Consider the following 17,092-nt stretch of genomic DNA (forward strand, 5'->3'; position numbering starts at 1 on the left):
TAGTCCCCGGGCCAGTTGACAATAGGCTCCCTAAAATAAAATACATTAGTTTAAAAAATTACAATTGCAGCAAACACAAACAAATGGAGCAGGACATACAAACATATCAAGCATAATTGGAGCAAGCACAAACATGCCGGGGAGACAAGACATTCAAGCACAAATGGCAGCAACATCAATACAGTACATGAGATAAGAACAGTACAAAGGGGACAAAGTCCTGTCACTGTGGGGTTTAAAGTCTGACTGCAGGATGAAGTCAAAACCCAGAAGAGGACAGAGCTCTCTCACAAGCCTCTGAGCAGCGAGGAAGATGAGGAGGATGAAGATTGTGAGTTCTGTTCTGCAGCTGATTCTGCTGGGCTGCCTGTGTGTCAGACAATCACAAGCAGAAGAACCAGGTGAAGATAATGAGGGTAAATCAAGTAAGGTCATGAAATATGTGTGTGTGTGTGTGTGTGTGTGTGTGTGTGTGTGTGTGTGTGTGTGTGTGTGAGAGTGTGTGTGAGAGTGTGTGTGTGTGTGTGTGTGCGTGTGTGTGTGTGTGCGTGTGCATGCGTGTGTCTGTGCGTGTGTGTGTGCATGCATGTACCTGTGTGTGCCTGTGTGCATGTGTCTGTGTGCGGAAAACCGACCGCCTTTTTTGCACAAGTGCCAATTTGGGGAAACATTTCTGCCATCCGTTTAACCCTGTAATCTGTCTGTGGTCTATGTAAGCCTGTAATCTGTCTGTGGTCTATGTAAGCCTGTAATCTGTCTGTGGTCTATGTAACCCTGTAATCTGTCTCTGGTCTATGTAACCCTGTAATCTGTCTGTGGTCTATGTCAGTGGTTCTCAAACCTCTCCTCAGGGACCCCCAGCCGTTCCACATATTTGATCTGTTCCACCACCAGCACACCTGATTCAACTAATCAAATACTAATCAAGATAAATGTCCTCATCAGTGGCTGGCTGTCCATCTGTTCAAGAATGTCACTGTGGACGTGCAGTAACGTCAGGTGTGTGAGTCGTCTCTGTGTCATGTTGTTCCTTAGCCTTGTTTTGAGGCGGAGAAGGGTGGAGAAGGACGGCTCAGAAGAAGCCGCGGAAACAGGTAGACATAGACACAGCTCTATAAACTCCTCCACCTCTGTGAGTAGCTCTCTTGTTTGGGGATGCAGTCCTCCGATGAATCCAGGGACATCTTGAGCTGACTTGAGTCCTTTGGTCTTGGAAAGGTCACCAAGTATTGTGAGCTGCATATGTAGACGAGATTTGTTTCAGGGACCTGTGATTTGTTTCAGGGTTGACTGAGTGATCTCAGTCAACCCTGAGTATACAGTCATTTGCGGCAGTGATAACAGTTTGCTCTCTCACAGTCTCTCCTACATCAGTCACGATGGCCTCGGTCTTCTCTGTATCCCTTAAACAGGGCAGGGGTTCTGCTGACTCAAAAAGAGCCTCACAGCACAAAAGTCCAAAGTATGTTCTGGCTTTTGTGGCTTGTTTGTATAGACCTGATATTTTTGCACAAGTATCTCCTCTGACTGAATTCAGATTCATGGCAAATGGCTTTATTCCCAAAAGCAACAATATTTATTATATTGTTTTAAATTATTATATATATATATTTTAAATAATAATAATAATCAGGCAGGAGGAGCTCCTTCTGCCTGCCGCTAGGGGGTGCTGTTGTCCTATGCATAAACACATTTTTTCACAACAAGACTTGTTTGGCTCGATTGCAAGGTTTCACAATTCCCGACATGAGGACCTTTTAATGAAACACAAATATGTGGAGCGGCTGAGGGTCCCCAAAAGGCGAGGTTTGAGAACCACTGGTCTATGTAACCTGTCTGTGGTCCGTGTAACCCTGTAACCTGTCTGTGGTCCGTGTAACCCTGTAACCTGTCTGTGGTCCGTGTAACCCTGTAACCTGTCTGTGGTCCGTGTAACCCTGTAACCTGTCTGTGGTCCGTGTAACCCTGTAACCTGTCTGTGGTCCGTGTAACCCTGTAACCTGTCTGTGGTCCGTGTAACCCTGTAACCTGTCTGTGGTCCGTGTAACCCTGTAACCTGTCTGTGGTCCGTGTAACCCTGTAACCTGTCTGTGGTCCGTGTAACCCTGTAACCTGTCTGTGGTCCGTGTAACCCTGTAACCTGTCTGTGGTCCGTGTAACCCTGTAACCTGTCTGTGGTCCGTGTAACCCTGTAACCTGTCTGTGGTCCGTGTAACCCTGTAACCTGTCTGTGGTCCGTGTAACCCTGTAACCTGTCTGTGGTCTGTGTAACCCTGTAACCTGTCTGTGGTGCGTGTAACCCTGTAACCTGTCTGTGGTCCGTATAACCCTGTAACCTGTCTGTGGTCCGTGTAACCCTGTAACCTGTCTCTGCAGGCAGCACCAAGAGACCTTTGACTCACTGTGAGCAGAAGCGAGCCAGCCTCCCCCGAGGCTTTGTTGGGGGCTTCAGACCGCAGTGTGAAGAGTCAGGCCAGTACAAACCCCTGCAGTGCCATGGCTCCACAGGCCACTGCTGGTGTGTGACACCCCTGGGCCTGGAGGTGAAGGGCACCAGGACACCTCCTGGCATCGTCCAGAGATCTTCCAACTGTGTTATGGCTGGTAAGACCTCATATTAATATTAATAATATTAATATAATCAATATGATGAATTGGTTAATATTGATGATATTAATATTATTAATAATATTCATATTGTGGTGACCACCACGTCGGTCCGGGTATAATAAGCCTAACGACATGGTAGAAACTGACACCGACGACAGGGAGCAGTTTAGCCTCGAAGGGCGCATTTACTAAAGAATAATCAACACAGGGAAATAAAAGTCCAACTCAGGTCTCTGCCTGACCCTTTAAGCGTCCAGGGAATAAGTCACTAAGGCCTCTGGGTCTTGGAGGCGTGTGGGGTGGGTCCGCGACCAGTCGTGGTTCCGTGGGCACGGATCAGAGGGAGCTTCCACTCTATGGGCTGTGGGGGGGGGGGGGGGCTCTTTCCCCCTTCTCTCCAAGGGCTAGGCCCAGACCGGCCTGGCAACAGACAAACACACGTCAGAATTGCTGTGCCGGAAACCGGCCCTCACCCTCACGACGTGTCTGGTTCTGTTCACTCCCTCCTCGTGTGCTGTCTCCTCTCCTCCTTATCTATGAGTCCCAAGGACTTCAGTTGACGAGTCTGTAGTTTGCTTCCCTGGGCACTGGTTGATTGGGGGAATGCTGGTCAGCTGTGAGCGGTTATGTTGCCAATACACCCACTACTTTGTTGGGGTCACTACAATATTAGTATGTTTATTTGTATAATAATAATAATTATTATTATTATTATTATTATTATTGTTGTTGTTGTTAACAATAAGAAATAACAATAATGATAATGATAAGAATTAATAATACCAACAATAAAAATAAATAAATACAAAAAAAATAAAGAAAAAAATAATAAGAATAAGAATTACACATAAATAAAATATGTTCAGTGAGTGCAAACATTTTAAGTATATATATGGTCACAGCGGAAAACAAATTGACAACCAAATTGACAACCTAGTATTGTTATGGACGTTCTGTCTGGGTGAGTCATCAAAAGCTGGATCTCTTCATCAATTGTCTGTACAGAGTCCGTGGAGAAGAGCCAGTGTGAGGAGAAGAGAGACAGGGTGGTCCCGATGCCTGGGGCCTGGGGCCCCCGCTGTGAGCAGACAGGCCACTACAGTCCTCAGCAGTGCCATGGCTCCACGGGCCACTGCTGGTGTGTGGACATGAGAGGGCAGGAGGTACACGGCACCAGGAAGGGCCCAGGGACGGGCCCCACCACCTGTGAATGGCTGGCAGGTAAGAGGAGTGGGCCTCAGAGCTGCATCCCTAGAGAGGTGGACCAGGCATAAATACATGCTGTAATGACTGAATGGTGAAACCAATACAGTATGTACACAAAACTGTTGGAGTGTAGAAAAGAAGAGGAAATGCTTCACTGTCCCATTACTTACGCAGTAGACTAGAGAGTGATATCTCTAGAGAGGACACATGCTGTCTCTTCTAGTCCTTGCATTCATGACAGTTGTCATGTAGTCAACTGAATCACCAACGTTTGATTTAGGGCCAGTCAAATCACAAAAGATCATCTCATGTAATCCCAGTTAATTTAGGGGAGAGCGCCCTCTACTGTTTATAACGTGATGGTCAGGACCTGGATGACAGGGCAGAATAGATATAATATTTCCAATGACATTTCATCATTATACACGAGGTTGAAGGACTTATTTTGTTTTAGTTACAGTTCAGAATGTGTATCAAAGTGCTACAATTTATTTATTTTTTAATAAATTTCTTGCAAAGTCATCCATCTTAACCATAATGCTTTCAAATAGACGTTCAATGCATTTTCAGACTGCTTACTAAAACTTTAGTTTGATACATGTTCTCAAAACATTGTTAAAGACAAGATACAATTTTAAAAAATCATGTTTTAGAGTATTCTGAGTTGTTAAGTATTTTTCTTAGTTACATACTTTTTACTCAAGGAAATAGGAGCCCACAATCTCCATTTGGGAGCTGCAGAGCTTGGGTCGCAGGGCAAGTGGAAACAGTCATTTGTGGTGACTATTCCTTTAACAGTCTCCACAGACAGTCAACAGTCCAAGAGCCCGTGTGAGGAGGTGAGAGACAAGGTGGTCCGGATGCCTGGGGCCTGGGGCCCACGCTGTGAGCAGACAGGCCACTACAGTCCTCAGCAGTGCCATGGCTCCACGGGCCACTGCTGGTGTGTGGACATGAGAGGGCAGGAGGTACACGGCACCAGGAAGGGCCCAGGGACGGGCCCCACCACCTGTACTAGGGGTAAGAGGAGAGGGCCCCACCACCTGTACTAGGGGTAAGAGGAGAGGGCCCCACCACCTGTACTAGGGGTAAGAGGAGAGCTATATCCCTAGAGAGGGCACATACTGTCAACTAGGATGACATTGCAGAAAAAAACACTGCTAAACTGTACCTTAGGTTTTCAGCATTTCTCTGTTTTAGTTCAGAAGTGTGACGTTCTTAATGGAGGTGTGTCCCTGGAACTGTCCTATCACTTTACTTCACCACACAAAGGGCCCTACCTTACATATACTCTACCTTACATATACAGTACTCTACCTTACATATACTCTACCTTACTACATACTCTCTTACATTTACTCTACCTTACTACATACTCTACCTTACATATACTCTACCTTACATATACTCTACCTTACATATACTCTACCTTACATATACTCTACCTTACATATACTCTATCTTACATATACTCTACCTTACATATACTCTACCTTACTACATACTCTACCTTACATATACTCTACCTTACATTTACTCTACCTTACATATACTCTACCTTACATATACTCTACCTTACATATACTCTACCTTACATAATACTCTACCTTACATATACTCTACCTTACTACATACTCTACCTTACATATACTCTACCTTACATATACTCTACCTTACAAATACTCTACCTTACATATACTCTACCTTACATATACTCTACCTTACATATACTCTACCTTACAGTCCATGCTAGTCCGGCGAAGAGCATATAGTCCATGCTAGAGTAGTGAAGAGCATATAGTCCATGCTAGTCCAGTGAAGAGCATATAGTCCATGCTAGATTAGTGAAGAGCATATAGTCCATGCTAGTCCAGTGAAGAGCATATAGTCCATGCTAGAGTAGTGAAGAGCATATAGTCCATGCTAGTCCAGTGAAGAGCATATAGCCATGCTAGTGTAGTGAAGAGCATATAGTCCATGCTAGTGTAGTGAAGAGCATATAGTCCATGCTCGAGTAGTGAAGCGCATATAGTCCATGCTAGTGTAGTGAAGAGCATATAGTCCATGCTAGTGTAGTGAAGAGCATATAGTCCATGCTAGTGTAATGAAGAGCATATAGTCCATGCTAGTGTAGTGAAGAGCATTAAGTCCATGCTAGTGTAGTGAAGAGCATATAGTCCATGCTAGTGTAGTGAAGAGCATATAGTCCATGCTAGTGTAGTGAAGAGCATATAGTCCATGCTAGTCCAGCGAAGAGCATATAGTCCATGCTAGTCCAGCGAAGAGCATATAGTCCATGCTAGTGTAGTGAAGAGCATATAGTCCATGCTAGTCCAGCGAAGAGCATATAGTCCATGCTAGTCCAGCGAAGAGCATATAGTCCATGCTAGTGTAGTGAAAAGCATATAGTCCATGCTAGTGTAGTGAAGAGCATATAGTCCATGCTAGTCCAGCGAAGAGCATATAGTCCATGCTAGTGTAGTGAAAAGCATATAGTCCATGCTAGTCCAGCGAAGAGCATATAGTCCATGCTAGTGTAGTGAAGAGCATATAGTCCATGCTAGAGTAGTGAAGAGCATATAGTCAATGCTAGAGTAGTGAAGAGCATAGTCCAGATAGACAGCTACATGGGACATTGGCAGACAGCTACATGGGACATTGGCAGACAGCTACATGGGACATTGACAGACAGCTACATGGGACACGGACAGACAGACAGCTACATGGGACACTGACAGACAGACAGCTACATGGGACACTGACAGACAGACAGCTACATGGGACATTGACAGACAGCTACATGGGACATTGACAGACAGACAGCTACATGGGACATTGACAGACAGCTACATGGGACATTGACAGACAGACAGCAAGAATTTCAGCGCAAAAGCCTAATTAGATCTATTACAAGTCAGGGCTCATTCTCATCATTAGGGTCTGCCAGACGACAGTTATAGACTTGTCAGTACACCCTGCCCATGGTAAATTCATCCTCAGGGTGTATTCAAACTATCGTGGATTTGATTCAGACTGTGGTATTGATGCATTTATCTGGTCTTGGGTGTTGCAAAAACTACAGAAATGTCTGCATCAACTCACTACAAAATCATACATGTTGATGTGTTTTAAGTGTAAGAGCGTGTGAGTGGTAGTTCATAAACACTGCTAATGCAGATTCTGTTTGAATTCTGCCGTTTGTTACAATTACCAGTAGTGTGTGTCTCATTCAGTATTTCACCATGTAGATCCCCAGCAACAACCTATCTGGACACCAAGGTCCCTGTTTTGTCATTTAACAGGCTACAGTATCCAACATTATGCTTGAACAATGATCAGCTATATTTGCATTTCACATTGGCTCTTGGTGTCTAGTATTTACATATTCCCTTTTATCAATTGATCTGTTAATGTCCATTTGGCGAGTGCAGATCTCTGGGCTACATCCTCAAGCTAACAGCTCCCAGCGAGATGCCGTTGCACCAAGCGAATTGGGGGGATTTGGGGGAGTTGCAGCACTTGGGTTGCATGTAGAGTGGAGAGATTCACCTGGTAAAAAAAAAAAAGTATAAACTGGTGAACTATTCCTTTACCTTTACGACAGTGCCCGTGACCCAGTGTGAGAAGGACAGAGAGACTGCCGTGGCTAACCTCGTGGCGGGCTACATACCTCAGTGTGATGCCCAGGGCAGGTACACACCCCTGCAGGTGTGTCGCGCCAACGGGGACAGCTGGTGTGTGACCAGCACAGGGATGGAGATACCTGGCACCTCCACGTCCCTCTCCAGAGGCTCCACCCCTCCGAACTGCATTGAGATCAGTGGTAGGTTCCACCTCTCCAAACTGCACGGAGATCAGTGGTAGGTGTAGCTCCCCCTGGTTAAGAATTACAAACACAAGGCGTTCTTTGCCTACGGGCATTTATTTCTTGCATCCTTTCATGCCGTGAGAACTAGACAATAATATAAATAATAATTAACATAAAACATTCGCATAGAGAACAATCATCCATTACACACACACTGTGCTGCGTCCTCTGGCTATATCAAGGTGTCTTGTGAGTATATTAACAAATAAAAGCGCAACCAAAAGACCTGGGGCCCATTCCACTAAGGTCGATTATCTTCTAAGCCTCGATAAAGTTCTAAGCCTCGATAATGTTAGCTTGCGTTCGGTTCCATCAATGTGGCTCAAATAATTCGCTGCTTGGTTGAGCTCCTTCTGAGTCAGATATAATTAGCGACCAGGCTAAAACACTGGCTAAAGCAGCGTTTCCCAAACTGTGGGTCGCGACCCCCTAGTGGGGCGCGGGGGTACTGCAGGGGGGGCGCAGAAATAATATGGGAGGGGAAAAAAATGCACACACAAGAGCTGTAAACAAACACTGCTTGCTTAAGGTTACCATCAGGGGTGTTGTGGGCGTTGGATGATAAAAATGAGAACCTGAATGGAGCGCAGGCCATAAACTGTAACAAAGAGGCAGCGAGGGGGCTCCATTCACGTCAGTGACGTTATGTTGCCAATACACCCACTACTTTGTGGGGGTCACTACAATAATAGTATGTTTATTTGTATAATAATAATAATAATAATTATTATTATTATTATTATTATTATTATTATTGTTGTTGTTGTTGTTAACAATAAGAAATAACAATAATGATAATGATAATAATTAATAATACCAACAATAAAAATAAATAAATACAAAAAAAAGAAAGAAAAAAATAATAATAATAAGAATTACACATAAATAAAATATGTTCAGTGAGTGCAAACATTTTAAGTATATATATGGTCACAGCGGAAAACAAATTGACAACCAAATTGACAACCTAGTATTGTTATGGACGTTCTGTCTGGGTGAGTCATCAAAAGCTGGATCTCTTCATCAATTGTCTGTACAGAGTCCGTGGAGAAGAGCCCGTGTGAGGAGAAGAGAGACAGGGTGGTCCCGATGCGTGGGGCCTGGGGCCCCCGCTGTGAGCAGACAGGCCACTACAGTCCTCAGCAGTGCTATGGCTCCACGGGCCACTGCTGGTGTGTGGACATGAGAGGGCAGGAGGTACACGGCACCAGGAAGGGCCCAGGGACGGGCCGCACCACCTGTGAATGGCTGGCAGGTAAGAGGAGTGGGCCTCAGAGCTGCATCCCTATAGAGGTGGACCAGGCATAAATACATGCTGTAATGACTGAATGGTGAAACCAATACAGTATGTACACAAAACTGTTGGAGTGTAGAAAAGAAGAGGAAATGCTTCACTGTCCCATTACTTACGCAGTAGACTAGAGAGTGATATCTCTAGAGAGGACACATGCTGTCTCTTCTAGTCCTTGCATTCATGACAGTTGTCATGTAGTCAACTGAATCACCAACGTTTGATTTAGGGCCAGTCAAATCACAAAAGATCATCTCATGTAATCCCAGTTAATTTAGGGGAGAGCGCCCTCTACTGTTTATAACGTGATGGTCAGGACCTGGATGACAGGGCAGAATAGATATAATATTTCCAATGACATTTCATCATTATACACGAGGTTGAAGGACTTATTTTGTTTTAGTTACAGTTCAGAATGTGTATCAAAGTGCTACAATTTATTTATTTTTTAATAAATTTCTTGCAAAGTCATCCATCTTAACCATAATGCTTTCAAATAGACGTTCAATGCATTTTCAGACTGCTTACTAAAACTTTAGTTTGATACATGTTCTCAAAACATTGTTAAAGACAAGATACAATTTTAAAAAATCATGTTTTAGAGTATTCTGAGTTGTTAAGTATTTTTCTTAGTTACATACTTTTTACTCAAGGAAATAGGAGCCCACAATCTCCATTTGGGAGCTGCAGAGCTTGGGTCGCAGGGCAAGTGGAAACAGTCATTTGTGGTGACTATTCCTTTAACAGTCTCCACAGACAGTCAACAGTCCAAGAGCCCGTGTGAGGAGGTGAGAGACAAGGTGGTCCGGATGCCTGGGGCCTGGGGCCCACGCTGTGAGCAGACAGGCCACTACAGTCCTCAGCAGTGCCATGGCTCCACGGGCCACTGCTGGTGTGTGGACATGAGAGGGCAGGAGGTACACGGCACCAGGAAGGGCCCAGGGACGGGCCCCACCACCTGTACTAGGGGTAAGAGGAGAGGGCCCCACCACCTGTACTAGGGGTAAGAGGAGAGGGCCCCACCACCTGTACTAGGGGTAAGAGGAGAGCTATATCCCTAGAGAGGGCACATACTGTCAACTAGGATGACATTGCAGAAAAAAACACTGCTAAACTGTACCTTAGGTTTTCAGCATTTCTCTGTTTTAGTTCAGAAGTGTGACGTTCTTAATGGAGGTGTGTCCCTGGAACTGTCCTATCACTTTACTTCACCACACAAAGGGCCCTACCTTACATATACTCTACCTTACATATACAGTACTCTACCTTACATATACTCTACCTTACTACATACTCTCTTACATTTACTCTACCTTACTACATACTCTACCTTACATATACTCTACCTTACATATACTCTACCTTACATATACTCTACCTTACATATACTCTACCTTACATATACTCTATCTTACATATACTCTACCTTACATATACTCTACCTTACTACATACTCTACCTTACATATACTCTACCTTACATTTACTCTACCTTACATATACTCTACCTTACATATACTCTACCTTACATATACTCTACCTTACATAATACTCTACCTTACATATACTCTACCTTACTACATACTCTACCTTACATATACTCTACCTTACATATACTCTACCTTACAAATACTCTACCTTACATATACTCTACCTTACATATACTCTACCTTACATATACTCTACCTTACAGTCCATGCTAGTCCGGCGAAGAGCATATAGTCCATGCTAGAGTAGTGAAGAGCATATAGTCCATGCTAGTCCAGTGAAGAGCATATAGTCCATGCTAGATTAGTGAAGAGCATATAGTCCATGCTAGTCCAGTGAAGAGCATATAGTCCATGCTAGAGTAGTGAAGAGCATATAGTCCATGCTAGTCCAGTGAAGAGCATATAGCCATGCTAGTGTAGTGAAGAGCATATAGTCCATGCTAGTGTAGTGAAGAGCATATAGTCCATGCTCGAGTAGTGAAGCGCATATAGTCCATGCTAGTGTAGTGAAGAGCATATAGTCCATGCTAGTGTAGTGAAGAGCATATAGTCCATGCTAGTGTAATGAAGAGCATATAGTCCATGCTAGTGTAGTGAAGAGCATTAAGTCCATGCTAGTGTAGTGAAGAGCATATAGTCCATGCTAGTGTAGTGAAGAGCATATAGTCCATGCTAGTGTAGTGAAGAGCATATAGTCCATGCTAGTCCAGCGAAGAGCATATAGTCCATGCTAGTCCAGCGAAGAGCATATAGTCCATGCTAGTGTAGTGAAGAGCATATAGTCCATGCTAGTCCAGCGAAGAGCATATAGTCCATGCTAGTCCAGCGAAGAGCATATAGTCCATGCTAGTGTAGTGAAAAGCATATAGTCCATGCTAGTGTAGTGAAGAGCATATAGTCCATGCTAGTCCAGCGAAGAGCATATAGTCCATGCTAGTGTAGTGAAAAGCATATAGTCCATGCTAGTCCAGCGAAGAGCATATAGTCCATGCTAGTGTAGTGAAGAGCATATAGTCCATGCTAGAGTAGTGAAGAGCATATAGTCAATGCTAGAGTAGTGAAGAGCATAGTCCAGATAGACAGCTACATGGGACATTGGCAGACAGCTACATGGGACATTGGCAGACAGCTACATGGGACATTGACAGACAGCTACATGGGACACGGACAGACAGACAGCTACATGGGACACTGACAGACAGACAGCTACATGGGACACTGACAGACAGACAGCTACATGGGACATTGACAGACAGCTACATGGGACATTGACAGACAGACAGCTACATGGGACATTGACAGACAGCTACATGGGACATTGACAGACAGACAGCAAGAATTTCAGCGCAAAAGCCTAATTAGATCTATTACAAGTCAGGGCTCATTCTCATCATTAGGGTCTGCCAGACGACAGTTAGCGATAGACTTGTCAGTACACCCTGCCCATGGTAAATTCATCCTCAGGGTGTATTCAAACTATCGTGGATTTGATTCAGACTGTGGTATTGATGCATTTATCTGGTCTTGGGTGTTGCAAAAACTACAGAAATGTCTGCATCAACTCACTACAAAATCATACATTTTGATGTGTTTTAAGTGTAAGAGCGTGTGAGTGGTAGTTTATAAACACTGCTAATGCAGATTCTGTTTGAATTCTGGCGTTTGTTACAATTACCAGTAGTGTGTGTCTCATTCAGTATTTCACCATGTAGATCCCCAGCAACAACCTATCTGGACACCAAGGTCCCTGTTTTGTCATTTAACAGGCTACAGTATCCAACATTATGCTTGAACAATGATCAGCTATATTTGCATTTCACATTGGCTCTTGGTGTCTAGTATTTACATATTCCCTTTTATCAATTGATCTGTTAATGTCCATTTGGCGAGTGCAGATCTCTGGGCTACATCCTCAAGCTAACAGCTCCCAGCGAGATGCCGTTGCACCAAGCGAATTGAGGGGATTTGGGGGAGTTGCAGCACTTGGGTTGCATGTAGAGTGGAGAGATTCACCTGGTAAAAAAAAAAATATATAAACTGGTGAACTATTCCTTTACCTTTACGACAGTGCCCGTGACCCAGTGTGAGAAGGACAGAGAGACTGCCGTGGCTAACCTCGTGGCGGGCTACCTACCTCAGTGTGATGCCCAGGGCAGGTACACACCCCTGCAGGTGTGTCGCGCCAACGGGGACAGCTGGTGTGTGACCAGCACAGGGATGGAGATACCTGGCACCTCCACGTCCATCTCCAGAGGCTCCACCCCTCCGACCTGCATTGAGATCAGTGGTAGGTTCCACCTCTCCAAACTGCACTGAGATCAGTGGTAGGTTCCACCTCTCCAAACTGCACTGAGATCAGTGGTAGGTTCCACCTCTCCAAACTGCACTGAGATCAGTGGTAGGTTCCACCTCTCCAAACTGCACTGAGATCAGTGGTAGGTTCCACCTCTCCAAACTGCACTGAGATCAGTGGTAGGTTCCACCTCTCCAAACTGCACTGAGATCAGTGGTAGGTGTAGCTCCCCCCGGTTAAGAATTACAAACACAAGGCGTTCTTTGCCTACGGGCATTTATTTCTTGCATCCTTTCATGCCGTGAGAACTAGACAATAATATAAATAATAATTAACATAAAACATTCGCATAGAGAACAATCATCCATTACACACACACTGCTGCTGCGTCCTCTGGCTATATCAAGGTGTCTTGTGAGTATATTAACAAATAAAAGCGCAACCAAAAGACCAGACCTCACCGCAGCACAAATCACGGCTTCCGCCCTATAAACACAAAATATGTCCTTCTATGTACATTTCCTTAATTAGGCTATATAATTATATATTTTAACTTACATTATTATTTTAAATTATTAAAGTATGAATTAACTGATAGCTGCTACAGTAGGCTCCACCCCTCCGAACTGTTCTGAGATCAGTGGTAGGCTCCACCCCTCCGAACTGTTCTGAAATCAGTGGTAGGCTCCACCCCTACGAACTGCACTGAGATCAGTGGTAGGCTCCACCCCTACGAACTGTTCTGAGATCAGTGGTAGGCTCCACCTCCGAACTGTTCTGAAATCAGTGGTAGGCTCCACCCCTCCGAACTGCACTGAGATCAGTGGTAGGCTCCACCCCTACGAACTGTTCTGAGATCAGTGGTAGGCTACACCCCTCCGAACTGCACTGAGATCAGTGGTAGGCTCCACCCCTCCGAACTGTTCTGAGATCAGTGGTAGGCGGAGCTTAAACAATCTCAACACAATATTGCACACTACAAAACACACATGTTGTGACAACAGTGTTGTCGTCACAGGAGAGGAGATCAACCCGGACACAGGGTGTCTGCACGGCTGGTCCAACCACACGTCCAGGAGCCAGCCTCGTTGCTACGCCTTCGTCAAGCACAGAAGGACGTGGGCGGAGGCTGAGGTGTGGACATTCTCCTCGAGTGACACCTCATCACAACTCCAGCATTCAAATGCAAATTTGATATCATTTTATTAAATGTTATTAAATGTTGTTACATTTGATAACATTTCATAAGATTTGATACAATTTTATACAATTTTATACAATTTGATAATACAATTTGATACAATTTTATACAATTTGACAATACAATTTGATGACATTTAACCAAATGTTATCAAATGTTTTATTTTGTATTAAATTGTATCGCATTTTATTCAATGTAATCACATGTATATTTGTTCAAATGCTAGTATTTAAAAAAAAATGTTATTACATTTGATCAAATTGTATTTGATCTCTCTCTTTCTCTCTCTCTGTCCCCCTCTCTCTCTCTCTTTCTAGAAAAACTGTATTGGGTTAGGGGGTAATCTTGTGTCAGTGCATGAGGACTCAGAGCTGACCTTCATAGCGGACCTGATTAAGGAGTGGCCTGGTCCCTCTCACACCACCTGGGCTGGAGGCTCTGACGCTGGCCAAGTACGTATGACACCTGGGGCCAGTTGCATAAAGATAGACCCAGTCTTAGACTTAGATCTCACTTTAAGTCAGTCTTGCTATAGACTCTAAAATGTTCCTGTTGCATAAAGCTCACCTATGAGTGACTAAAGTAAGACTTATTTTTTATGCAACAGATTCAGATTCAGATTCAGATTCCAGGCACGCGGGAAGGTATTTTGACTGGGGGTGCTGAGGTGCTGTCTATATACGCTACAGGGAAAAAAATTGCCAGGGAAAAAATTATAACGATTTCTCTCCCTCCCTCCCTCCCTCTCGCTGATTGCTCGTTCGCTCACACGCACACAGTGGCATAACGACGGGCCCCAATGCACGGGCAATAATAGTTAAGCACGCACGCACCCACACACTACAACGACGTAACGTTAAATATTTTACCAACAATGTGTTGGAATTTACAGTAATTTCCACTCAGCTCACAGTGTCCCACAATGTCCACAAACATGATGTTGACCATTATTACAGACAGCACTCCATGTCGATTGTTATTGCCTCTTAACGGAAGCCCTTCGCTGCCGAAGAATCGGGTGGATCTGAATATCAGTTCTAATACGTTTCTGGCCGTCTGTTGCTCTTTCTCAACAACGTCCGACAGTAGAGCATTAATGGGAGTGTTGTTAAGCGAAGCAAGCAACTGCATCAGCATCTTCTTCCAACTCCACTTCAATTGTTCTGGCTGATTTAGCATTTTTGCTAAAGAACTCAGAGATTCCCTAGCAAGATATGACCATGTGATCACTAACATTAAAACTAACAAACACATTTTTACATTTATTACAAAAAACACATTTATTTTTATTCCCAAAAGCAACAATAGTTATTATATTGTTTTAACTTATTGTTTGAATAATATTTTTATTTTTTAAATTCAGGCAGGAGGAGCTCCTTCTGCCTGCCGCTAGGGGGTGCTGCAGCACCCTCAGCACCCCCCTTCCCGCGTCCCTGCAGATTCAGATAACGTGTATTGCCATTATGCATACACATATAGGAATTTGCTTCGGCATTACAGTAAGTGTGTTTATACTTTTTTCACGTGTATACAGAAACAAATGCAAAAAACAGGACAACACAGGACAGACAACAGTGCATTGGATAGTGCAACATATATAAAGTGCAGTGCAGAGTTTTTACAGTGAGTCCAGTGCATATTCAGTCCTGGGCAGACTTGGGGGCGGGGGGGAGGGGGAAGCCAGAGTCATTTATCAGCATGGCGGCTGAGGGGAAGAAACTGAGCCTGTGGCGGGCCTTCAGTGCCTTAGGCAGCCGCAACCTTCTTCCAGAGGGAAGCAGGGTGAGGAGGCCGTGGCCGGGGTGGAAGGGGTCGGCCATGATCTTTCTTGCCCTCCTCAGGCAGTCTTAATTAGACTGGTCTAACCTGAGAATATAAAACTAGTCTAAGGCTTAGACCAGTCTTAGTCTAGCTTAATGCAACTGGCCCTGCACCTTCTTTAACCTTCTTCTTCTTCTCCTCCTCCTCCTCCTCCTCCTCCTCCTCCTCCTCCTCCTTCTTCTCCTTCTTCTTCTCCTTCTTCTTCTCCTCCTCCTTCTTCTGTTCTTCTTCTTCTTGTTCTGTAATTTTTCCCCATGACGTGTAAATGGACTGACATACAGTATATAGCGCCTTATTCCAAAGTGCTTTACAATGGCCTCTCATTCACCCATTCACACACCAATGACAGCAAGCTACCATGCAAGGCGCCGGCCCGCTCATTGGGAGCAATTTGGGGTTCGCTGTCTTGCCCAAGGACACCTCGACATGTGGCCAGTCGGGGTTCGAACCACCGATCTGACGCCGGCTCTACCTCCTTGTGTTGTTGTTGTTGTTGTTGTTGTAGGAGGGTGTTTGGCTGTGGAGCGACAGGTCTAAGTTTGACTATCAGAAATGGATAGAAGAACAGCCAGATGATAAGAATGGCAGTGAGAACTGTCTCCAGATGGTTCGTCAAGGTACAGGACATCACTGTTTTCCAACTGTCTGTTGTTGTTGTTGTTGTTGTTGTTGTTGTTGTTGTTACATCATATATTTATTTCTCTGTTGTTCCTAGACTCAGACCAGACGGCTTTTAATGACGGACCCTGCATGTCCAAACACATATCGGTGTGTTCCAGAAGCCTGCCCGCCTAAATCACAAGGGAGACACACACACACACACACACACACACACACACACACGCACAGGATGCTACCCAGAATGATTGATCCTTCACTGGTTGTCATGGCAATGCTATCACTGTAACATGGATGCAGTTGGTGGTGTCACACTGATGCACTAATGTTTCAGATTAAATAATCCCACCTGGGCTTCTGCTTTAATCTCTGCTTCCACCTCCCCTGTGTCTCCTGTGGTTCTCTGAAGCACATTGTATTGCATCGGTGTATCTGATGGTTAGGCTTGATTTGGCTGTATTTGCTTTAATGAAATCCCATTTGGGTTTTACATCCAATCTTACAGGCAGAAGTACAGGTATTATACAACACATATGTGACAGCATGTGTGCGTGTGTGTGTGTGTGTGTGTGTGTGTGTGTGTGTGTGTGTGTGTGTGTGTGTGTGTGTGATGTGCAGCCGGGGGACAAGCTTATTTTTCACTTACTTTCTGTGGGCCATTTCAAGACTTCACCACTCACCCTGCAGTGCCTCTC

At 44.5% G+C, this 17,092-nt stretch overlaps 1 protein-coding gene across 3 annotated transcripts; it reads left to right on the top strand.

Moving 5' to 3' along the window:
* The first annotated feature begins 259 nt into the window (after window positions 1-259).
* On the top strand, window positions 260-16,751 carry LOC308169687 (thyroglobulin-like). Of its 3 annotated transcripts, none has more exons than XM_080544408.1 (12): window positions 260-416; window positions 2,377-2,604; window positions 3,616-3,831; window positions 4,615-4,836; window positions 7,421-7,639; window positions 8,724-8,939; window positions 9,723-9,944; window positions 12,533-12,751; window positions 13,776-13,891; window positions 14,276-14,410; window positions 16,285-16,396; window positions 16,495-16,751. In XM_080544408.1, the coding sequence occupies exons 1-12, from the start codon at window positions 314-316 to the stop codon at window positions 16,572-16,574; spliced, it is 2,088 nt and encodes a 695-aa protein (XP_080400534.1). In that variant the 5' UTR covers window positions 260-313; the 3' UTR covers window positions 16,575-16,751. The 3 variants fall into 3 exon arrangements, with proteins under 3 accessions (XP_080400534.1, XP_080400535.1, XP_080400533.1); XM_080544409.1 differs by having other exon boundaries at window positions 262-401; XM_080544407.1 differs by having other exon boundaries at window positions 264-425.
* The last annotated feature ends 341 nt before the right edge of the window (window positions 16,752-17,092 follow it).

This window comes from Nansenia antarctica (genome assembly GCF_963989245.1).
Source record: "Nansenia antarctica genome assembly, chromosome: 13".
NCBI classification, from domain to species: Eukaryota; Metazoa; Chordata; class Actinopteri; order Argentiniformes; family Microstomatidae; genus Nansenia; species Nansenia antarctica.